Source organism: Glycine max, chromosome 2 (assembly GCF_000004515.6).
Source record: "Glycine max cultivar Williams 82 chromosome 2, Glycine_max_v4.0, whole genome shotgun sequence".
In the NCBI taxonomy this organism is placed as follows: domain Eukaryota; kingdom Viridiplantae; phylum Streptophyta; class Magnoliopsida; order Fabales; family Fabaceae; genus Glycine; species Glycine max.
In genome coordinates, this window is record NC_016089.4 from 8,532,813 (window position 1) to 8,558,277 (window position 25,465).

Here is a 25,465-nt window from a genome sequence, read left to right on the forward strand (position 1 = left end):
TGAATTCAACATCCAACCCATACAAATAATTCCTGGTCAAGCTTCTGTCCCTGAGAAACTGGTTCCCAGAAGACAACAGGGAGTGAAGATTGCTGAAAACCCTAGCCTTGCAACAAGTCCTAGGGAAGTAGACACGGAGATGGACAAGAAAATCCGCAGTATTGTGAGTAGCATTCTGAAAGATGCTTCTGTGCCTGATGCTGAGAAAGATGTTCCAACATCCTCCGCTCCAAATGCTGAAGCCCTCCCTTCACCCAGTGAAGAGGAATCAACAGAAGAAGAGGATCAAGCCTCAGAGGAGACTCCTGCTCCACGGGCACCAGAAACTGCTCCAGGTGACCTCATTGACCTGGAAGAAGTCGAATCTGATGAAGAACCCATTGCCAACAGGTTGGCACCTGGCATTGCGGAAAGACTTCAAAACAGAAAGGGAAAAACCCCCCTTAAGAGGTCTGGACGAATCAAGACTATGGCACAGAAAAAGAGTACTCCAATCACTCCTGCCACATCCAGAAGAAGCAAGGTTGCTATCCCCTCCAAGAAAAGGAAAGAAATTTCCTCATCCGATTCTGATGATGATGTCGAACTAGATGTCTCGACATCTAAGAGGGCCAAGAAATCTGGAAGAAAGGTGCCTGGAAATGTTCCTGATGCACCATTGGACAACATCTCTTTCCACTCCATTGGCAATGTTGAAAAGTGGAAATATGTGTATCAACGCAGACTTGCGGTTGAAAGAGAACTGGGAAGAGATGCCTTGGATTGCAAGGAGACCATGGACCTCATCAAGGCTGCTGGACTACTGAAGACAGTCACCAAGTTGGGAGACTGTTATGAAGGCCTAGTCAGGGAATTCATTGTCAACATTCCCTCTGACATATCAAACAGAAAAAGTGATGATTATCAAAGAGTGTTTGTCAGAGGAAAGTGTGTTAAATTCTCCCCTGCTGTGATCAACAAATATCTGGGCAGACCTACTGATGGAGTGATAGATATTGATGTTTCTGAGCATCAGATTGCCAAGGAAATCACTGCCAAACAAGTCCAGCATTGGCCGAAGAAAGGAAAGCTGTCAGCAGGGAAGCTAAGTGTGAAGTATGCAATTCTACACAGGATTGGTGCTGCAAACTGGGTTCCCACCAATCATACTTCCACTGTTGCCACAGGTTTGGGTAAATTTCTGTATGCTGTTGGAACCAAGTCCAAATTTAATTTTGGAAACTATATTTTTGATCAAACTGTCAAGCATTCAGAATCATTTGCTGTCAAATTATCCATTGCCTTCCCTACTGTATTGTGTGGCATTATGTTGAGTCAACATCCAAATATTTTAAACTACACTGACTCTGTGATGAAGAGAGAATCTCCTCTATCCCTGCACTACAAACTGTTTGAGGGGACACATGTCCCAGACATTGTCTCGACATCAGGGAAAGCTGCTGCTTCAGGTGCTGTGTTCAAGGATGCCTTGATTGCTGAACTCAAGGACACATGCAAGGTGCTGGAAGCAACCATCAAAGCCAACACAGAGAAGAAGATGGAGCTGGAACGGCTAATCAAAAGGCTCTCAGAAAGTGGCATATATGATGGTGAAGCAGCTGAGGAAGATGGTGAAGCAGCTGAAGAAGAGGAAGAAGCAGCCGAGGAAGAAGAAGAAGCTGCTGAGGAAGAGGAAGACGCAGCAGAAGAGACAGAATCAGATGATGATTCTGAAGCCACCCCATGATCATCAGACCTTTATGTTTTTTGCTTTTACTGTTATTAGCTAAAGGGGCATGTCCCTTTGAACAGTTGATTACTACTGGTCTGTAATATTTGCACATTAATTTCATGCATCCTACTTTTGCCAAATTATGTCTAAAAAGGGGGAGTAATAGTATAATAGTATTATGCTTGCTATTATGCATGATCTTGAGCAGTAGGATACTATGTATGCAATAGTCGTATTATGCATGATTGATACGATGTATGGCAGTAGGAAACGATGTATGCATGATTCATGATTTTGAGGGGGAGTTGTATGAATATGATCTTGAGGGGGAGACTACTGCTGCTGAGGATGACTGATGTAAGCTACTAGATGCTGCAGTAAGAGCATGAAGACAGGGGGAGCAGATAGCGGATGTCACATGAGATGTCTCGACATCCTGGAAAAGACTAGTAGCTGATAGAAGATGCTGTAGTAAGCATGGAGACAGGGGGAGCAGTAGCAGAAAGCTGATGTCACGAGAGATGTCTTGACATCCTGGAGAAGACGTGTAGATTTGCAACTTGAAGAATTTCCGCTGTGCTTGATTACTCTGATAATGGAAGTTGCTGATCCCACTTGCATAACTGCTCGTACCTGCTCAGGAAGTGTCTAAGTATGTTTTAGACAAAATTTGCCAAAGGGGGAGATTGTTAGTGCTTAGCTCTACTGAGCTTTAAAAGATTGGCTAAGATTTTGTTAAAACATAAGCACTTAGACAATGAAGGAAAGCTGGAGTTGCTGCACATGATGTCCAACGTTATGTCAAGGAATAAGATCGGGCTGCACAATGCACAAGGCAAGATAAAATGTCAAATGAAGAATTGAAGTTGCAGGATCCACGATGTCGGATACAATGTCCTGACATCCTGCCCGAAAATACTGGAGTTGCTGCACAATGCATAAGTCAAGATAAAATGTCAAATGAAGAATTGAAGCTGCAGAATCCACGATGTCAGACACGATGTCCTGACATCTGGCCCGAAAATACTGGACACATAAATCTGTTACATCTTTAACAGATTATTGTGCAGTTAGCAAGAGATAAGATGATCTATCTTCTGGAACGAATTAAAAGATAATTAAAGTTCGAATTTCAAAGTAGAAGAGTTCGTTCAGGGATTAAAGATTAAAGATTAAAGATTCAAACTAAAAGATCAAAAGTTATCTTTTAGTTCTTTAACTGCAGATTTTTTCAGAAGAAGATAGATCTCCTCCAGCACAAGCCGTTGCAGCCCAGAAACGCACATTGCTATATAATCATGGAGGCTGCACGAGTTCTGTACCAAGTCCGGGATTGAAGAGTTATTTTGTGAGTTTTGGGACTTGAGTGTTTTGTGAGCCACCTTGATGGTACCCTAACATCAAGTGTTGGACCTATGTGTGTAGAGTTGATCTCTTGTGTGTAGAGTTGATCTCTAGTGTGTAGAGTTGATCTCTTTTGTTCAGAGTTGATCTCTGGTGTGTCTTTGACTTAATTGTAAACACGGGAGTGTGAGTGAGAGGGAGTGAGCGGAGGTTCTCATATCTAAGAGTGGCTCTTAGGTAGAGATCGCACGGGTAGTGGTTAGGTGAGAAGGTTGTAAACAGGGGCTGTTAGACCTTGAACTAACACTATTGAGAGTGGATTTCCTCCCTGGCTTGGTAGCCCCCAGATGTAGGTGAGGTTGCACCGAACTGGGTTAACAATCCTCTTGTGTTATTTACTTGTTTAATCTGTTCATACGGACGCATCTAATCTGCATGTTCTGAAGCGTGATGTCGTGACATCCGGTACGACATCTGTCCCCTGGTATCAGAATTTCAATTCAAGTTAATTAATTGTATCTATAACCTCTTATGAACAACGTAAAAATTTATTTATTTTATTAATTAAAGTTAAAAATATCAATTTAAGTTATCTATAACCTCTGTAATATAAATAACTAATTAGCAGTAAGATGACCTACAACTGTGGGAATAATGTCAAACTTAGAAAAGAAATAAATATACGTGTTTCCATTATTGCACGAAAACTCCATAGGATGCTTCATGACTACTTTTATCCAAATACACCAAAGTACAACCATGAAGCAGTTGATACGTATATATTATTGCAAGTTTGAAATCGTGTAAACATGTTTGATGACTACTTTTATTCTATTCATGCATGTGCAATCTTCACGGTTGTAAATTATTGGAGAAAGTTATTCCCTTGATTGTTGTTTTCTGCTTTTTACTGTTGCAACGTGAGTGAACTACACTGCATCACTGCATTAACGTGAGTGAAGCAATACTGTACATGCTGCATGAATAATACACTGCGCATGCTGTTTTCAAGGACCTCTTTTTTGCTTTTTTTGTTGTTTTCTTTGTTGCACAAGTGAACTAATGGCCTTTCAATTTTCTGGTTTTTCTTTGTTGTTTATTTTCTGCTTTTTACTTTGCAGTACCACTTCACTATTAATTCATGAGACAATTGTTGAATTGTTGAAGTCGTGGAATACCACACGACTTCACTATTCATGCAATCCGTGGTTTCTTATAATTAAGTAGTTTGCATGCTGAAAATAATTAATTAGTTTTAAATTTTTAATTTCACTTAATTATTATTAATTTATGGTTTAGTGTTAAATTAATTTTGGTAAATTATTATTTTGTGTTTTAGAATATTAGTGTTTAATTATTATTAATTTACCATTTAGTTAGATAAATTATTATAGATGATAAATTAATTTTGTTAAATTATTATTTTATGTTTTTAAATAAAATTTGCTTTCACTAAAATCTCTTAATAAATAAATTATTATTTTATGTGTATTCCAATCTATATTATGATAGTGTATCTTTGCATTGCTAACTTGAAGTATTCACATGTGCATCTCATCATGAGTTCGTGCGGCCAAATTTGATAAAAGCATGATGCACAAATTGCACTTGCAAAGATGCTCTTGTCAGGATTGATTACAATGAATAAAACAACGAAAAATCTTATATTTTTAGAGAATTGAAATTTATTTAAATAAAATGTTTTTGCACTCTAATTCTAAGATCACATTGAAGTGAAATACGATAGTCATACATTTCATTTTTTTTTCTTTTGTCTTTGTAAAAAAAAAGTAGTAGTAGACTATTTTTTGGGGGGATTAGGATATTCGATATTACCTAATTTCATTTTTTCTTCTTCAAGCATACGAGTAAAGACGACCAACAAGTAGCATGAACTATTCAACAAACACTATTTACTCCCGTGAAACTTATAAAAGGAGGGTTCATTTTCACTTCGGTGCATATGTTGCATCCAAACAATCAGTTGGTCATGTGTTTTGACGTGTTTCTTAGAGTCATACTGGCATAATTTTTTTAGTGCTACATATACGAAAAAGGTATTTAAAAAGGTTTTTTTTTTTTTTTTTTTTTTACGTTACATACAATCCAATGATTCCTTACTAATCAATAATTTATTTTTTATAGATGGCTACTGAAGAACCCATAATAAGAGATAATGTTAGCGACTTCAGTGATGACGAGCAACAACATGATTTTGACGAACATGGTGAACCAAGCAATCAAAGTGAGTTATCTTCATATTTTGAAACTATTAGTAGCCAACTTTTTGAAAATCAAGAGTACTCAAATCCTTATAAAAGGACAACAAGTGTTAGTACAAATGACATTTATGAAGGGTTGACATTTGAAACAAAACAAGGAGCTGTGAATGCCATTAAACAATTCCATTTTATGCATTCATTTAATTTTGATGTGATCGAGAACAAAAGTGACAAATACGTTGTCATGTGTAATCAATATGGTAATGGATGTTATTGGAGGGCGAGAGTATCATTCAGCAAAATACGCAAAAGGTGGGAGTTGAGGAAATTAAACGGTATTCACACATGCACAAATTCTACCATATCACAAGATCATGTTAGGTTAGATTCTTTTGTAATTGCCCATAATATTGTTCATTTAGTGAAAACAGATCCGGGTATCGAAATCAAATCCTTGATTGCAGACATGCATCAACGGTTTGGTAACACTGTTTCATACAAAAAAGCATGGATAGCTAAACAAAAAGCTCTTGAAATGACATTTGGAAGTTGGGAACAATCATACAGTTACCTGCCTATATGGTTTACAACTGCTCAACACTTTATACCAAGTACCATAGTAAAGTACAAAACTTTATCTTCAATGGAGGAAGGTGACGATGACCCTCCTAGGGTGATTCTTAATCATGTATTTTGGGCATTTAATCCATGCATTGAAGGCTTCAAATATTGCAAGCCACTTGTGCAAGTAGATGGGACATTTTTAACTGGAAAATACCATGGTACTTTATTGATTGTCATTGAACAAGATGGTAGTAGGAACAATTTTCCACTTGCTTTTGCAATTGTTGAGAGCGAGACTAAAGAAGCTTGGATGTGGTTCTTGCATTATTTGCAAAGATATGTTACTCCACAACCAAATTTGTGTATTATATCAGACAGGGGAACCGATTTGCTAGCAGCTTTACAATCCGAACGCGTTGGCTGAAATGGACCAGATGTTTCGTCTGTGTATTGCATTTGCCACATTGCATCAATTTTCAACAAACAGTTTAAAAATGTTGACTTAAAAAAACAAGTCATCAATATGAGTATGTTTCTTCCTATTTCATGCATCATATTCTTGCTTTATTACATGTTCACTAAATTTATTACTCATTGTTTTATCTTTTCACACAGGGTATGAGATAAGGAAACCACGATTTGAGGCTAAGTTGCTCGTTATGCGAGCATAGTTTTCACAAGCAGCATATTGGTTGGATCAAATTCTTAAGAGTAAATGGACTCAGGCCTACGATGAAGGAAAACGATATGACCATATGACTACCAACCTTGCCAAATGTATGAATTCTATTTTGAAAGGAGCCCGAGCATTATCTATTGCTGCCTTAGTCAATGAAACATTTAATAAAATAAATGATTCATTTGTCACTAACGGTATCAAAATCATGAATATGGTAAAGGCAGGGCATAGGTTCTCTGAAGATGTATATGTCATGATGCAAGAAAATCAACACATTGTTACCTCGCATTATGTTCGCATGTATGTTCGAGAAACAGGGGAGTTTGAGGTTCAAGAAATTGCAAATACACGACTTGGTCGACGAGTAATGGCATGCACTGTCAAATTGAATGAATGGTCGTGTGATTATGGACAATTTCAAACACTTCGACTACCTTGCTCGCATGCAATTGCAGCATGCGCTTTTTCCAATTTAAGTTATGATGAGTTTGTTGACCCTGTATACAAGTTGGAAAATATTTTCAAAGTTTATCAACATCATTTTCATTCCCTTGAAAGTGAAGACACATGGCCTCAATATTTAGGTCCGCATTTTATGTCTGATCCTTCGAAACGGCGATAGACATCAGGCAAGCTGGCCACTACTCGAATACATAATAAGATGGATGAATCAATTTCAAATAGGCCTAAGAAATGCTCATTATGTAGAACTGAAGGACATAATCAGACCAACTGTCCATACAAACAAGTACATGACTAAAATAACTTGTAATTTTTATGTTTTTCTTTCATTTGTATTGTGCATTTTATATTAATGTATTAATTATGTTGTTTTTAATTTTTATTGATAGATTATTTAAACTTTAAATAAAAAACATTTAAAGTAAACTATATAAAAATATATATAACATGTTTTAAATAATAAAACATTAAAATAAAATAATAACATATCAAATAAAATCACAAAAAATATACTAATAAAATCAACTTAATATTATTTATTACATATTTAAATATATTTTTTAAATTTTCATTTAAAATAAAAATAAAATCGTAAACAATATTAAATTAAAAAAAACAGATTTACAAAAAGAAAATAGATGAACAAAATAAAAAGGTGTCTGCAAATAGCAAAACAATATTTTAAAAAAAAGGAAATAGGTTTACGACTTTGAAATCGTAAACCTTTTAAAAAATTAAAAATATAAAATAGGCTTTACAACTTTAAAGTCGTGTAAAATATTACGACTTTCATTTTTTTTTTAAAAATATGACTTTAAAGTCCTAAAAGAAATTAGATTTACACTCGTAAATATTTTTACAACTTAAATTAAAAAATAAAAAAATAATAAGTCGTAACAGGTGTTACAACTTCTAACTTAGAAGTCGTAACACCTGTTACGACTTATCCATTTTTGGGTAAATTTTTAAAATATACCCCCGATTGGAAAATTGAAGATTTTTTTACCCTTGATGGGTAAAAAAGCCGACAAGAGCAGACAACCAGACCCAAGGCTTTGTTTGGTTCCAGAAAGAAAGGAAGAGAAAGTGAAATGGTTTTAAAATTGTTTGGTAAGAGAGAGAAAAAAGTTTTAAAATTCTATATACTACTATTACCTTGTGTTTGGATTAAAAATTTCAAAATTTAAGGAATTTAAAATGCCTTGAATTTGAATTGCTTTGATTTTAATTTTTTTCATTTTTTAAATACTTTTTTTGGATAAATCAATTTAAATTTCTTCCATTTTAAATTCTTTGTTTGGATAGGGCAATTCAATTTCCTCCATATGCAAAATTTCAATTTTATATTTTAAGTAGATGAAATTTTAATATTAAACTTTATAGAAAATAAACACAATCTAATTTTGAAATATTAATTAAAAAATATTTTCAATTTTTAATAATTTATAAATATAAAATATTGATAATTTTAACTAGGATTGTTTTGCCTTACCACAACTAGTGATAACCGACATCAACCAAGGCTATTTTTCGGTCGATATCAAATAGGATTTTTATGTCAAAGTATGTCGTGAATATTTGTCAGCTAACGTCAGCCGGAGCTATTTTTTGGCTAACGTTGATTGAGTCTATTTTTTAGCCGATGTTGGCTAGATTTTTTTTACCAACGTTTACTAGGGTTTTTTTGGCCGACACCAGCTAGGGTCTTTTCGAACGACATTGACCAAGACTATTTTTATCCAACGTCGGCCTAAAAAATCCTAGTAGACGTTGACAAAAAAATCTACCCAATATCGGCTAAAAAATAGCTTAGTCGATGCCGACCAATAGAACCTACCCGATGTCGGCCGAAAAACATCATTGGCCAACATTGGCCGAAAAATCCCTAGTCGAAGTTGGTTAAAAAAATAGCCCTGATTAATGTCGGACAAAAATCCTTACCCAACATTGGATATAAAATAGTCTTGGCTGATGTTGGCTAAAAAATAGCTCTGACCGATGTCGACCGAAAAAACTTTAGTGGATGTCGACTAAAAATAGTCATGCCCGATGTTGGTCAAAAATACCTAGGTGGTGTTAGCAGAAAAAAGCCTAGCCAACATCAACTAAAAAACCTAGCTAATGTGGTTAAGAAATAGCTCTGGCTGATGTCAGCAAAAAAATTCTAACTGACGTCGGCTAAGAAAATCTAGTTGACATCAGTCAAAACACCCTTGCTAACATCGGCTAAAAAATAACCTTAACTGATATTGGCTAAAAATAGTTTTGGCTAATGTTGGCTGGAAAAACCTAGTTGACGTCAGCTGAAAAACCCTAAGAAATGTTTACTCAAAAGTTAGTCATGATCAATGTCAATAGAAAAAATCTAGTCAATGTTGGCAAAAAAAAAAATCATTGGTCAACATCAACTGAAAAAACTTGGATGACAACAACCAAAAAAATCCTTGGCCGACGTTAGCAAAAATTTCCCATGAGTGATGTCAGTGAGAAGATAACCCTAACCAACATCATCTAAAAAAAACTTAGCCGATATCGACAAAAAATAGCTTTGGTTGACATCATACAAAAAAATTCTGACCGAAAAAACCTCGGCCAACGTCAGTGAAAAACAACTTATGTCGGTATCGGCCGTAAAAACTTTGGTTACCCGTAGTTTTGAATGTTGAGCGAAAAAGAGTCGCGAGCACGAACTTGAGTTAGAGTGAGCATTTCCGAAAAAAGAATTTCAAATTCTATATTTTTTGAGAGAATTTGAAATTCCACTATTTTAGTGAATCAAAATGATTCATAAAAATACCAGAAATTAAATCTCATTTCAAATACTCTATCCAAACAAGCTATTTTATCATGAATCATTTTAAATTCCTTGAAAAAAAATGAATTCATCTGCTAAATTACTCCATCCAAACAGAGGGTTAGAGTATTAGGATGGCTGGGCTGGGGGAATATGTAAGTAACATTATCAAATATCAAGACAAGACTCATAAGAGTAGTCACACAGAGAAGGGGTGGGGGAACATGTACAACAGTAGCACTATCAAATTACTTAAACTTCTCGTCACTAGGTCAACGGTTCTATTCCCCTTAAAAAGGTCAATGGTTCTAATATAGTAAAAAATTAATACTATTAATTTTTTTATTATGACTTTTAATAAAATTATTGTTAAAATTAACAAATTTATTATATATGAGAATGTATTTTAAGATATTGCAATAATATCTTAAAAGTTACATAAAATATGATATGTGATTGAATAATAATGTATAACTTTTATATTATAAGTACATAATCATTGATATTTAATTTTAATTAATAATGTTATAAATTTAAATTTTATTCTAAAAATACTCATAAAATTAATTAATTTAAGGGATAATTATATTGAACGACATTACTAATCATTCAATAAATATTTTTTTCAAATGAATATGAGTTATATTCAAGGTTATCAAACTTGAGAGTCAGAGTTTATGTAGACTCGTAAGAGTTACATAGGCTGGACTCGTGAACTCAACTTATAGATTCATAAGAGTCTACTCCATATAAATAATAATAACAAAATATCTATAAATAACATAACAATTAAGCATTTCAACAATATAATAAAGTAAAATAGTTAATCATATATTTCACAATACTTAAATAACCAAGTTTAGTAATTCATCACTACTACATAATAACTTGCATATGTTATAGTAGTAGTAGATTATTCCTAGTGAAGGTTTGATATTATTAGATAACAGGGGTTTAATGTTATTAAATGTGATTTTTTTATTCGAGAATAACACACTAAATAAAAATATGTTGAACACTAAATAGATATAAACACAACCCATAATAACTTACATTTTGATATAATTTTTTTAACTTGTTGACTCGATGGTAAACTCGAGAGTCTATCGAATTTACTTAAAGTTTATAGAATCTACATAGAGTCTATTGGGAAGAGAGTTTACACACGAGTCAACTCACAGAGTAAGTGGACTCATAGACGCGTAAGAGTTAGCGAGTTAACTCGAGAGTTTGATAATCATAGTTATATTGTTAATAGTCTAAACATTTACTTGTATGAGAAATGAATTAATATCTCATTAATAGGATTAATAATAATAATTAAGAGTATAAAAAAATTAACAATTAATGTTGTATAATTTTTTATAATTAAGAAAAATATTTTATTTATTTTTATATAAGGATTGAAGGTAGTACTACTAATTAGATTAAAGTTTAATGCTTATGTACAGATAATGTAAAATAATTTTGCATTGTCATCCAATTAAAAATAATCGTTTGAATTATTTTAAGATAATTATTTTAAAAATTAACAAAATTACTATATATGTTGAGTTGTTATTGGATGACTATGTAAAACTTCTTACCCTTTTTCTCATTAAATCAATTATTTTAATTCTCATAAAGTATTTAGAAATATCTTATACACGAGATAAGATACATAGAGTCGACTGGGAGGAGAGTTTACACACGAGTCAACTTACAGAGTAAGTGAACTCATAGACGCGTAAGAGTTAGCGAGTTAACTCGATAGTTTGATAATCATAGTTATATTGTTAATAGTCTAAACATTTACTTGTATGAGAAATGAATTAATATCTCATTAATAGGATTAATAATAATAATTAAAAGTATAAAAAAATTAACAATTAATGTTGTATAATTTTTTATAATTAAGAAAAATATTTTATTTATTTTTATATAAGGATTGAAGGTAGTACTACTAATTAGATTAAAGTTTAATATTTATGTACGGATAATGTAAAATAATTTTGCATTGTCATCCAATTAAAATCATCGTTTGAATTATTTTAAGATAATTATTTTAAAAATTAATAAACTTACTATACATGTTGAGTTGTTATTGGATGACTATGTAAAACTTTTTACCCTTTTTCTCGTTAAATCAATTATTTTTAATTCTCATAAAGTATTTAGAAATATCTTATACACGAGATAAGATACTTCTATAATATAAAATTTCTTGACAAAAATATTGGTCTTCAATCTTGAAGTTTGAATCTGCCCCAAGAAAAGTCTAGGTTCATGTCAATAATTCAAACGTGTTTTCAAACAACTTTTGTTAGCAATTTCCGCCACAAACGTTTAATGTTATATAGTACTTACATTACATCATATGCTTTTGGCCGGTTCCATATTACCATCCATCCGAGATGATGAGAAAAAACTAACTACATGCATATTAATAATTGGAAACCTCATTGTTTCTTTTTATTCTATTAATAAATTAATAAAGAAAAATTAATCAGTTGGACCCACCCTTGCCGCCAGCACAGTGACACGTGTAACTTGATCTAACATTAAGTTTTTATTTGTTTCATTTTTTTATCGATAAAAATTAAATGCAGTATTATAAAATTTACAACGCACACTCTCAATCAATTTCATTTAGATCTTCTTGATTTTTTAATTGTTTTATTGTTTGTATGAAAATGAGTACTTTTGTGTAAAAAAAGCATATAGTAGTAAAACTCCTTTTCTTTAACACTTTTTTATTATGATGTTGGTTGATAGTGTTTATTGATTTTATCGATCCGTTTGAGAACTTGATTAATGATTTTTAATAAGATTTTTTCTTCTTAGTTATATTTTTTTTTTATCAAAAAGATTTAAATTCAAAATTTTATTTGGAGATTGAATCCAATATCACTTAAAGGAATGACTTATTAATCTTTTTCTTTATCATTTAACACAATTATACTTGAACTAGAAAAAAATATGTTAATTAATTCAAGCATGTGTACAATTATAATTTACATAAAGTTTGTCTTTCAGTGATTTTATTATTGAAATTTACTATTAATTTACTAATAATTTATTTTTATAATATTTTAAAAAATATATCAATCACTTTACCTCAAAATTAACTTTAGGCAGAAATATTTTTTAAAATTAATCTGATTTAAAATCAATTTTATAAAATTTCACCTAAAGACAGATTTTAGGTAAATGTGGTGATGTGCATCATTATCTTGTAATTGAATTGATGCTATATGTATAATATACGTTTCAAAAAGAGACAATCTTTCTTAATCTAATTAAAATCGCTACAAGTCATAAAACTATTAGAAATTAATTAAATTGTGTCCATAAGAGACATTTACTTTAAAAAAATGATGAGTGTAATTCAGTTAATAATAGTATATATTAAACTTGAAATATGATTTAAGTTAAATCGAGACTAAGATTGTAAATATATTGAAGATCCTACAAAAAGAAAAAAAAAATATAACAAGCATGGTTAAAAAAAAAAAAATGTCTTATGAGAAACGAAAAATGGGTGGTAAAGTCGTAGTGGCAACCTCAATGAAGGAATAATAATAAAAAAAAAAAAACAGGGTGAAGTTTTCCCCCACACGTCTCCACTTACCTTAACATATTCCTTTATTAATTATTAAATGTAGATTTCTTCGTGGGTCCCATTTTCTATTTTCCTTAACTGGTCAATTCAACACCACCATTGCATTCCCTTTACGATTTTTAAACGACGCGCCACACCTAGCTACTGCATGCTCTGAACTCTTAACTCTCACGCCATATATATATATATATATAATGCGCCGGCGGTGCGCATGGAGATAACCTACGCATCGCCAAGTTTCTCAGACCTCCGCGCCGCCGCTACCTCCTCCTCCATGCCGTCGTCAGCGCGTCCCGTCAGGATCATTCCTCTCCAGCACCCGACCGCCACGACGTCGTCGTCATCGCCGCCGAACGCTGCGTTCTCGCGCTGGACGGCGAAGCTCCGGCGAATGACGTGGATGGAGTGGATCGAGTTCTTCCTCCCTTGCCTCCGCTGGATTCGCATCTACAAATGGCGCGAGTATTTCCAGGTCGATCTCATGGCCGGAATCACCGTCGGTGTCATGCTCGTTCCTCAGGTAATTGATGATGCTTGTTTTCTGTTGAATGAATTGCTAGTTATTTGTTTAGTTTTTAGATAATCGATGCTTGTTTTCTGTTAATTGTTGATGCAGTCGATGTCCTATGCAAAATTGGCTGGACTTCAACCGATATATGGACTCTGTAAGATTGCTGAACTACCGTGCTCTTCATGAATTTTATGGATTGTGTTTTTGTAGTTAAGCTCAGTTCCGTGTTTAATTGTTTTCAGAATATAGTGTTATAATTCTGTCCTTTTTCCTGATATGATTTTTCTGGTAAAAGCAAATTTCCGTACAGCAGTGCTAAAAATTTTGAGGACTAAGGTTTGGTGTAATATTTTTGAGTAAGAGCTGGAAAAATTCTAGCAGTTATTTTTTTCTTAGAAGTCTTATCTCTCGTTGTTCTAACTTCTTAGCAACAGTGTTGTTCTTGATATGTTGAATATTAATGGAATTCTATCCTTTTGCTTTCACCAGTTCTCATAGTTTCAAATTGTTTTTTTTCTACATTTTCTTGTTATTTATATGCGTCATCAATGTTTTACGTCATGAAATTATGTATAATGCCTGCTTATTGATGTTATTTCTCTTTGCAAGGAAGACTCTGGTTTTGTGCCCCTATTTGTATATGCCATATTTGGGTCTTCTCGCCAGCTTGCAGTAGGTCCGGTGGCATTGGTTTCTCTCTTGGTCTCTAATGTGCTAGGTAACATAGCTGATTCATCCACTGAGTTATACACAGAGCTGGCAATATTACTGTCCCTTATGGTTGGGATAATGGAGTGCATAATGGGACTCTTGAGGTATTTTCATCAACATAGATATACCTTCTTAACTTGGCTAAGAATCCATGCATGAAAGTTTCTGTCCCTGTTCTTTCTCTTTCACGAATCTAATACTCTAGCTAATATATAATCTACTTTCTCTTCTGTATTCGCGCATCTATACATGTACAAGTGATTACATGATTATTTTGATATATCAGTTGTAGTAATGCCATGATAGTTGTAATGGCTTAAGTTGCAAGATGAGTGCTTTATACCAAGGCGAGAGATTGGACTCCTGCAGCAGTTATATGATTCTGCTGGCTCAGCACTCAGCATCAAACCTGAATTTTTTATGAAAGGGATTTTAAGGATAACCTACATATACTTGTTTTTTGGTCATTTCAGGCTTGGATGGCTTATTCGTTTCATTAGCCATTCAGTGATATCTGGCTTTACAACCGCTTCAGCTATTGTCATTGGTTTATCTCAAGCAAAATACTTCTTGGGGTATGATATAGATGGGAGTAGCAAGATCATTCCAGTAGTTAAGAGTATAATAGCTGGAGCAGATAAGGTATGCATTTCATTTGAAATTTGAATTATTCAATGGAATTTTTTTTAGCTAGGTGGTATGGTTATCTAGCAATTTTTATGGGAAAATTTAAGTCGTGCATCAGTGTCATATCACTGTCACAGAGAATTGATCCTTTTGCTGCATCTCTTTAATTTTTAACCTTTACTACATAAGTACATATACTTATAGAGATGCTACTGATAACTAAACATGTAGGAAACCAAAGAAATTAGGATTCAGTTTGATGATAGTTAGGTTTTGTTGGTGAAAAATGGTAGATTATAAATAAAAAACATTTGATTTTAGGGACAACTTAGCGTCTGCTTGGGTATGGTGAACTGAACGGTACCTGCTGAATTGAAATTCTTGGTTTGATGGGTTCTTGGGCCAGTCTGCACAAGGAAGGATAATGGTTTTTATGGACTGGATGTTCAATTCTTTCCCAGTAAATTAGGTTTGGGAAGGTACAAAAAATTAAATAATCGAAAATAAAATTGAGAAGAGGAAAAATAACTTAAGCTTAACATCTGCGGTTACTTTAGCATCAAGGTCAAACCTAGAATTTGGTTGCAGCATACAACCGAGAAGATAGCTATTTGCTGGAAAACTTAGAATTGAACATATGTTGTTTGGTATCAAGATTCCATTTTGAACTTCAGCCTGCCAATTCATTGGTGGATCTAGGACCCTAGGTTAGTGGGGGCAATTTTTTTAATAATAATGATTATATATAAAAAAATAAAACATAAGATGAAATAAAATGTCTAGTAGAATAAAGCATAAAAGTATCTAACAAGTTGAAAAGAGAACAAAATGTAAGAGAGAAACTAGTCAATAAAAGAAAATTTTATCAACACACAAAAAATTGGAATCAGTGGGTTTAAATTATAAAATCAAAGGGGACAAAAAGATAACAACATTGAATATATAATTATATTTTTCTCAAGGTGAGGGGGTGCTGCTTCACCCTCTAAAATATATGTAGGTCTGCCCCTGCCTGCCATGAACCTATTATTTAATAATACTTCAAAATCACCATATATGTTCAATTGTTTCTATTGTTTTTTTGTTTTCAAAGTCATTCTGGTGTTTTCACTTGTCAAACCCCTTCTTTAACTGATTATTTTTTTTCCTTTTTATAGTTTTCATGGCCCCCCTTTGTGATGGGATCCATTATGCTTGCGATACTACTTGTCATGAAACACCTGGTATGAATCTATCTCTGGTGTTTGGCAAAGTATACTTATCTTAGGTATCAACATCCTACTCATTGTATTGATGTTATAAAACCAGGGAAAGTCGAGGAAGTACTTGCGATTCTTGAGAGCTGCCGGTCCTCTTACAGCAGTAGTTCTGGGGACAGTTTTTGCAAAAATATTTCATCCATCATCAATTTCTTTGGTGAGTATCAAATATGTAGCATGGTAATTGTAATATGAATCTGGGTAAAGCTGCCAAAGTAATAAACAGGGAATGAAGTTGCATGTGGATACCATCATTAACTAGATTTAACTATTATTTATTATTATTAAAACATTTTGTTCTTATACCCCTATAATTGTGATGCATAAAATTTTGAGAAAATTGGTAAAAAGGATATTCTGAATTTCTGACATTTGTGTTCTAGGAGAAACATGAACCAAAAAAGTAGTTGATCATGTTGACTTAATTAAACACTCTTGGTTATGAATGTAATCTTAATACACAGTAATCATGTTAATTTGGTTTTTGTTTATATTATTGGGGAATCTCTTCTCTCATTTGAATGTCTTACACTCATGTTAGTATTTTTGGTTTACTTCTCTTGTTATTGTAATATATGAATGTTCTTTTGTAAATGAGAGGTTGAGAACTATGTATGACTAAGGTCAGTAACTCACTAGAATGTTGATGAAGCTGATAGAAATAATAGAATTAACAAATAATACTGGTTTTTAATTAGGTGGGTGATATACCTCAAGGCCTACCAAAATTTTCTGTTCCAAAATCTTTTGAGTATGCACAGTCCTTAATTCCAACTGCTCTTCTCATAACTGGTGTGGCTATACTGGTAAGATCTCCTTTTTCTCCTCTTCGAATTTAAACAAATAGTGTCTTGGGAATTATTTTTCCAATTAAATTAATTTTCAACTTACAGGAATCAGTGGGAATTGCCAAGGCATTAGCAGCGAAAAATGGATACGAGTTGGATTCAAATCAAGAGGTATATTTCTTTCCGAAATATATTTACTGCTCCAACATATTATGGACATGTCTGGACTCCCCTCCCAAATATTTATGCAAGAATCTAGTTGGGAGCTAGACAGCTAGTTGGCTGGAAGGTTTGATTGTCATTATAGGGAAAAAGAAAGACAGCTTTTTTTTCTTTTTTTTTTTTAAGTAGAAACCTAACAACTATTTTTCCTGATATTTTTGGACAGTTGTTCGGTCTTGGTGTTTCCAATGTTCTTGGTTCATTTTTTTCAGCATACCCCACAACAGGTACATATTCAATTGGACTCTGAAAGATAAGGAGTCATTATTTTGTAGTTGGCTACTTAGATTTTGGTTCCAAAGCCTCAATTAATTTCACGATTATGATTTTACTTGAAAAAAAACTTTTTTCAAATGTAAAAAAATATATATATTAAAAGATTTTTCTTTTCTTTTGAATGAGTAACGCAGGATCCTTTTCAAGGTCAGCTGTAAATCATGAAAGCGGTGCAAAATCTGGTGTATCTGGGATAGTTTTAGGAATTATAATGACCTGTGCACTTTTGTTTCTAACACCATTATTTGAGTACATACCTCAGGTTTGTTTTCAAGTCTTTATAGGTCATAGGCCATGTTTGGAAATGCTTTTCCTTGTATTCAATGGAAGTTCTACTTCCATCTGGGACATTTTACAAATGACTTCTGCTGGTATTCAATCCATGACATCAAGAATGAAATGGATTTGGCATTAAGACTTACAAAATAATTTAAATTTTGGTTCCATTTGCTTAAGTTTTTAAAAAAGTTGATGCAAGGATATGGCTTATGTTTAGTATTTTTTTGCTCATGAGAAAAGCACTAGAAGAGCTTTTTTTGGCATTTTTCTTTTTGGTTTTAAACATACATAATTACTACAATTTTTTAAAGCATATATTTTAATTGAAAAATTTTAAAAAAAGGGATTTTTTTTTACCTTTTTTTCTGTCGTTTTTTAAATGTTGTTTACTTTATTTCTGTCTATAACTCAAACTGTAAGAGATGCATTTTCTTTTCTGGAATGCTGATTATGAATTTTTTGGCTACAACAATCCAGTGCACCCTTGCTGCCATTGTGATCTCTGCTGTGATAGGTCTGGTAAGAATTCCCCTCTACAAAGAAGGGTTAATTTCTTGTTCAACATCCATGTAGTTAGAAATGATAATTTTATTCAATATAGAAAAGAGAGGAAGAGGTAGCATTACTAGTTTTGTGCAGTAGAAAATGGAAAATATAATGTTAAAATAAGTTTGTCTCTATCCTTGTTCAGTTTGTTAAGAGATAGACAGTCTTTGATTTTGATGACATACATTTGGTTACTTTCATATTGAAATCTAATCCACTGTATATATGTTTTGATTTAGTTAGTGTTAATTCATATTATTCTATTATTATTGGTAGAACTTTGTGTTTCATTAATAATTATATATCAAATATCTTAATGTCTAACCCAATTAATTTTATAATTTATTAATTCAAGCAATGGTCCATTGTAGAAAATTTCTGTTTAGCTGCTTTATCATTTTGGATGGTTATCTTGTTTGTCAACTAAGCATTCATTCTTAATTCTCGCATGATTTTTCAGGTAGATTATGATGAGGCCATTTTTTTGTGGCGTGTAGATAAGAAAGATTTTCTTCTTTGGACCATTACTAGCACTACAACATTGTTCCTTGGTATTGAGATTGGCGTCCTTGTTGGGGTGAGTACAAGGTGATTTTTTTTGTTAGTAAGGGTGCATCATAAGTTGTTCATATTTTGATGCATAAACTTAGTGAAGCTGAAATCTTTATCTGGTTGTGCATATTCATTGTGAAACCATGTTTGCTGGCTAAAACTTCGGTGCTTCATTGTCTTGTTTTCATTCAAAGAAGAAATGGCTATAAAATCATTTCATCAGATATTGGATTCATTCAACTATAACTAATATAAAATGATTTTCTTGTGTTGGACATGCAAAAGTTGTGGCATTTCCATATGCTAAGTAATCACTTTTTCATTTTATAAGGTTTTTGAAATTGTAGGTTGGGGTTTCACTTGCTTTTGTCATTCATGAGTCAGCAAATCCACATATTGGTAAGTTGATTTGTCTAGGTTCAGAAGTTATGTATGCTCTTGTTCGTTCCACATGTGTATCATGTATATAGAATTGAATCAAATTATAGATACTATCTTGCATTAATATTGAAGAATCATGGTCTTATCACTCATATATTGTTAATTAAAAAATACTTTCTTTCAAATGAGTACCTTGAACCTAAAAACGATAAGAGACTAGTATTGGGTATTTATGTATCTGGATACATGAATAAGAACATAATACATTTATAAACTTTGGAAAGAAAATTTTTCTGATGAACAACAAAATTGCGGAACCCTTTATGAATGAAAGAAACCTTTATGATTCAATACATGTGCATATGGAGTATTAAAGTCTACCAGATTATCAGTCTGCCTGAAAGAAATCACACTAGAATCATCAGCATCAGTATCGGAAGATTGCAATAATCTACAACAAATGAAGGAATGTTAACTGCTCAAGACAGAAAAATAAATTAGAAAATATGACAGGACCATGTTTTAGGTTGCTATGGATTAATCCTGAATTAAGGCATCTACTTTTGGTAATGTGCTTGAATTAGTTGTTATGTTAATTCAGTGGCTAATATTTTAATCAAATGCTATAAGGAGTGTATTTCAATGTACAGAGTTCCTGAAGTAATTTGAAATCTGATTTTTAAATAAATATCTGTGCATGGCTATAGTTTTTCAAGATATAAATTGTATACCTTTCGACTTCAATATAACTAATGCAATCTTGCATCTAATACTTAGTTCAGTCATTTTCTATTTTTCTACACTGGAATGTCTCTGTGTGTAAATAGTGTAAGATACGTAAGTATGCTGACATTATTGTTTGGTCTGATTTGCACTGCAGCTGTTTTGGGTCGTTTGCCAGGGACAACTGTTTATAGGAATGTTAAACAGTACCCTGAAGCATATACATATAATGGAATTGTAATCGTTCGTGTTGATGCTCCAATTTATTTTGCAAACACAAGTTACATAAAGGACAGGTAATGAGAAATGAGTTGTAATTGACATTTTTCCAATCAAGAGCCTGCCTTAATTCATTTAGAGTTCTCTTATCAGGTTGCGTGAATACGAAGTTGATGTTGATTGTTCTAAAAGACATGGACCTGAGGTTGAAAGAATTTATTTTGTGATTCTAGAGATGGCACGTAAGTCTTGTGTGTCCTGTGCACAAAGAGGCATATACTATATTGTTCACGTGTTTAACTATTTAAGCTAACATTTCGTTAGCATGTTGAAATTTAATTTTAAGAGTAAATGAATGTGAATATATAATTATCGATGTGTACTAGTGGCACTAATGGTTAATATGACTAATAAGTGATTCATGATGTCTTGAGATTATTGAAATGTCTAATGTCTAATGGTGGTTAACTGTGTCTAACTGGATCGGGTGGACGCTGTGTGAGATATTTTCAGCAGGTGTTGATCATTTTCATTACTTTTAAGTTACCTCATGCTGAATTACATAAATCATATTGCACTGAAATTTGTGAATGTTGTTTTCCACTACAGTTTGTTTATAGCTAAACTATGAAAGGGATAATGATGATAATTCTACTTTCTTCTAATCATGTGGTTATGACTTGTGATGACTGCAGCTGTGACCTACATAGATTCTAGTGCTGTTCAGGCTTTGAAAGACTTGTATCAGGAGTACAAATTACGGGACATTCAGGTAGAATAAGATACCAAAGTTTCAACTACTGTTAGAATTCTTGAAATAATCGCCACAGGTTTGCAATGTCTCCACCAACCAACTTGAGCTTATTCTTCTTGCAGATTGCAATATCCAATCCAAGTCCAGAAGTTCTGCTTACCTTGTCTAGATCCGGTCTGGTGGAGTTGATAGGCAAAGAATGGTACTTTGTGAGAGTACATGATGCTGTTCAAGTTTGCTTGCAACATGTTCAAAGCTTGAAAGGGGGATCTAACAGTCCACAAGCACCATTCTCTTCATTAGAAGACAAACCAAGTTTGTTTGCCCGATTATCAAAAGAGAGAGGGGAGAAGCTTTCAATTACCGACTTGGAGTCTGGTAATGGCAGGCCACCACTCCCCAAGGAGAGAGATTCCCAATTGGAGCCATTGTTGTCTAAAGATCATTGAAGTCTAGTTTGTATAGTAAAAAATGTATTTAGCCATTCTTTCAAATAATGAATAGGTTAAAGTTAAACCGTGTGTAATCAAGACAATGTTAAAAAATAATTTGTGTAATATTTGATTGGCCGGTTGTTGTAAAATTAAATGATTTTTTAAGAATGGTTTTATTATGTAAATCGTCTATCAGCTGTGTATACCTAATATGAAAGTCTTGTTATGTTTTAAGTTAATTACAAAGCTACTTACGGGATTGATTTGCTCTTCTTAGAAGAGATTAGTTTATGACCTCTTAACAAAAGAAAGAAAAATCAAAGGTCAAATGACTTATTTGATTATTTATCTTATTTTTTAATTTATTTTGATAATTTATCTTTTAAAATTTATTTTGGTCTTTTATGTTTTAAAAAAGGATCAAAATGATTATTCTGTCAATGCAAATTTAATACCATTAATAACACTAAAATAGTGATGATTAAAAATTATCACATTATAATTTTTTCTTCCTTCATTTTCCTCCTCTTCTCCCTTCCTCCCCCCTCATCTTTGGCCATCTTCGTCTCCAACTCAACAACACAACAAAAATCTTAAACTTCAAAATACAATCACACCTACAATCAAAAAACAAGAATGAATGATTTCAAAATGGTGAAAAAACTCAACAAAACCTCAAATATCCTTACTCTCCCGCACATCTACAAGGAATTCCTCAAATATTAGAGTTCGTCAACCAAAGCCACTCACCCACATGACTGCCGATACATATCTAAATTTGTTGCAATGGGTGCACTTTTAAGTTTGCACCAACAAAAAGATCATTTTAATCATTTTTAAAAAAATAAAGAAACAAAATGAACAAAATAAAATAAAATAAAAAATTAAATAGGACATTTTGCCAAAATAAAAGGTTTTCTGACCTATTCAATGATATTTCAATTCAACTTAAATCATCTCATTGAACCATTAAGTCCATTAATGTCATAAAAAGCAACATAAAATTCTTTGGCACCCTTGTAGGCATACATATTCCAAAATCTACAAAGATTACACATGGATGATATTTTTATTTTATGTGCTTATGTTTATCCAACTTCTCTTACTTGAAACACTCATGATAACAAGGGAAGTACCAAATAATTTATTCAGTAACAATACCCAATGCATTTTTTAACTTTTCTTTTACTATCTTTTTCCTCATCTATTTAGGTTTTTTTTTTATTATTATGGAAGATATATCAACTTTTGCTAAAAATATGCATTTGGTCAATGGTTATTCAATATACAATAAAATGAATCAATAAAGAATTAAAAAAATAATTGAACAATATAAACCACAAGTCTACTGTGAAATATATTGTGTATCCAACATGTGGGGTAGTGACAAGGCAACCATTTTAAGGTGGGTGACCAAATCAACTTAGAAATGAAAAAATCACGAGCTTACAATGAGCTTACAAGCCCTCCCTGTTAGGGTGATTTGCTTATAATTGATATTTGAACGCAATCAGACAAAATGTTCAGTAGGATATTCATGTTCATCTCCGTTGTAGTCGTAGTATAACCTTTCCCCCTTTGTAATATCTCTATTGGCAATTAAAAGAACCCGGCATTCACCTCCAACATCAAACCTCACGCATTTTAAGTTCTGCTTCTTTTTCCCTTCCCTACACCAGAGGCAAGAGCCTTCATCAATAGTTGTTTCCATCAAACAATCACATTACTTCAACCGAGAATAAAATCATTTAACAGACAGAAATCCTTCAGTTTAGATAGTTTATTTGTGCCAATAGCAATGTCAACAATATGCACACTCTTTCTGAATTATAATTAGCCCATCTTTAATTTCAGACTTGCATCTTTCAAAAATAACTCAAGGTAGCAGAGAACAAAACCTGAGAATGAGAAACTTACGGCGTGTGATTATTGATGCCATTAATGAATCGAGCTATGTTGCTTCGTTTGTCTGGACAGATGACAAGCGTCCGCGAAGGATCAGAAGCTGAGAGAAGTGTCATTATGCTATCTCCATCGTCATTTTCCCTATTTTTTAAAAAGTCTACATCTCCAACATATTCTGTTATTATGGTTAAATCTTTGATGGATCTATCTGCTTCTACAGTGAAGCTGCAAAAAGAGAAATTTATTTGTGATGTCAAAATTGGGATTGCTGTTGAATGCTTATTTATTTGGTGGCAGAGCATATTATGTGTCAGTTGTTGAGCTATAGTGAGTAATACTACTACTATGTATGAGCTGCATATTGAGGAGAAAGACAATGCCAGTTTACGCTGAATATACATACCCTTCTAGAGGATCAAAAACAACCATGAGTGGTGGCCATTCTCCTCTTTCCATCATACGCTTGCACAGGTTTAAGGTCTCGGTGTCTTCTTTTGACAAAACCTGGGTCAAAAGATAAACAAACACTTGTAAATAGCCAATTTAAATGCATAAAAAAGATCAGGAAATCGATCAATCAACGTGTAAATCAAAAAGCTTATGAACCAATAGCATTACATATCAGGAAGAAAAATTAGGGTTAATAATTAGGTACCACCTGCATTCCACCGCGCTCAAGAGCAGGACGATTAGCGGACCTTGGTGCCATCCCAAGCATGTAAGTAAGCTGATTGCTGAACTCCGTTTTAGTTGTGGTCAACGCCGTCGCCAGCGACGCCATCTGTTCCAATCTTCTATTGGGATCCTCACTCGGCACGAACGCCAACAGCTTCCTCTTCTTCTTCGATACCACCAAGCCCCCACCCCGCTTTCGCTTCCTCCGCGTGTCTAAAAACCACACACCAGATTCAAGTTTCAACCTTTAATCCAAATAACAATAATAAATTTGAAAATGGTTTTGCCTTACCTTGATTTGATAATGCCTCAGGGGAGCGTTGGATTCGAAAGAAGTCGATGATTTTGGTCTGGACAAGGGGGAAAGCTGCAATTTTCAAAAGCACCGGAGGTTAATTGATAGAATGTAAAGAAAACCCTATTGAGATCTAATTAAACCCTAAAATCTAGCTCATGAATATTAAGTACACACTAGTTTGATCGATTTGGGATCTGAATGGAAATGAAAGTGATGCATGCAATACATACACTTGGGTTTGTGATTGGAGCAAGAGGGGCAGAACCAAGAGCCTTTGGGAACAGAGGGAAGAATTGGACGGAGGCAGAAGAGGTGGTAGCCACGGTCGCATTTGTCGCAGAGAATAAGCTTGGAAGGGGAGTGGCCACCGCCGCATTCCTCGCAGGAAACGTCGTCGTTAAGGGTGGAGGATGCTTTGGGAGCGTGGGTTCTTCTTCGACCCAATGAAGAAGCCATGGATGCTGCAGATGCAGAAATGTGTGTAATGTGAGAATCTTTGAAATATAAAGAGGAAGAAGAAGAAGCTCTTTCGCGCCATAATTTCGATTCGCGCCACGCTCGCGCCAGCGCCATTTTATTTTTATTTTTTATAATTTTGGGTCACTAGATGGAAAAAGACAAGACCTATATAGGCTAGAGCCCAACCCAAGAACATTATTAAAAATAACTAAATTTCGATCCGTAAGCCATTTTGTTTTAAAATTTTAGTTTTATAAAATTTAAGTATTTTATATTATTTCTTTCATTTACAAAACAAATTAAATTCAAAAAAACATTAAAAAATTATCTAAATTTAAATATACAAAATATATCAAATAAAACATTATTAAAAAATTATATAAAATATTTTAAATAAAACTATATAAAAAATATATAAAGATATTAAATAAAAATAATAATATGTAAAATTAAAAATATTTATTTAATA

The 25,465-nt window shown here is 33.1% G+C and overlaps 3 protein-coding genes across 3 annotated transcripts; 2 read left to right on the top strand and 1 right to left on the bottom strand.

Moving 5' to 3' along the window:
* The first annotated feature begins 5,200 nt into the window (after positions 1 to 5,200).
* LOC102659820 (uncharacterized) lies at positions 5,201 to 6,265 on the top strand. The gene is made up of 2 exons (XM_006575761.1): positions 5,201 to 5,300; positions 5,700 to 6,265. Exons 1-2 carry the CDS (start codon positions 5,201 to 5,203, stop codon positions 6,263 to 6,265), a joined length of 666 nt encoding a protein of 221 aa, XP_006575824.1.
* Positions 6,266 to 13,474: 7,209 nt separating this feature from the next.
* LOC100794754 (probable sulfate transporter 4.2) lies at positions 13,475 to 21,808 on the top strand. The gene is made up of 17 exons (XM_003519979.5): positions 13,475 to 13,897; positions 13,994 to 14,042; positions 14,502 to 14,703; positions 15,073 to 15,241; positions 16,384 to 16,449; positions 16,535 to 16,642; positions 17,184 to 17,291; positions 17,379 to 17,444; positions 17,662 to 17,722; positions 17,906 to 18,033; positions 18,528 to 18,569; positions 19,057 to 19,173; positions 19,496 to 19,547; positions 20,410 to 20,548; positions 20,625 to 20,713; positions 21,167 to 21,243; positions 21,348 to 21,808. The coding sequence occupies exons 1-17, from the start codon at positions 13,589 to 13,591 to the stop codon at positions 21,672 to 21,674; spliced, it is 2,109 nt and encodes a 702-aa protein (XP_003520027.1). The 5' UTR covers positions 13,475 to 13,588; the 3' UTR covers positions 21,675 to 21,808.
* Positions 21,809 to 22,982: 1,174 nt separating this feature from the next.
* On the bottom strand, positions 22,983 to 25,073 carry LOC100791762 (histone-lysine N-methyltransferase ATXR6). The gene is made up of 6 exons (XM_003518616.5): positions 24,768 to 25,073; positions 24,532 to 24,606; positions 24,223 to 24,452; positions 23,968 to 24,068; positions 23,577 to 23,789; positions 22,983 to 23,329 (listed from the first exon to the last, which is right to left on the bottom strand). Exons 1-6 carry the CDS (start codon positions 24,991 to 24,993, stop codon positions 23,170 to 23,172), a joined length of 1,005 nt encoding a protein of 334 aa, XP_003518664.1. The 5' UTR covers positions 24,994 to 25,073; the 3' UTR covers positions 22,983 to 23,169.
* Positions 25,074 to 25,465: the final 392 nt, after the last annotated feature.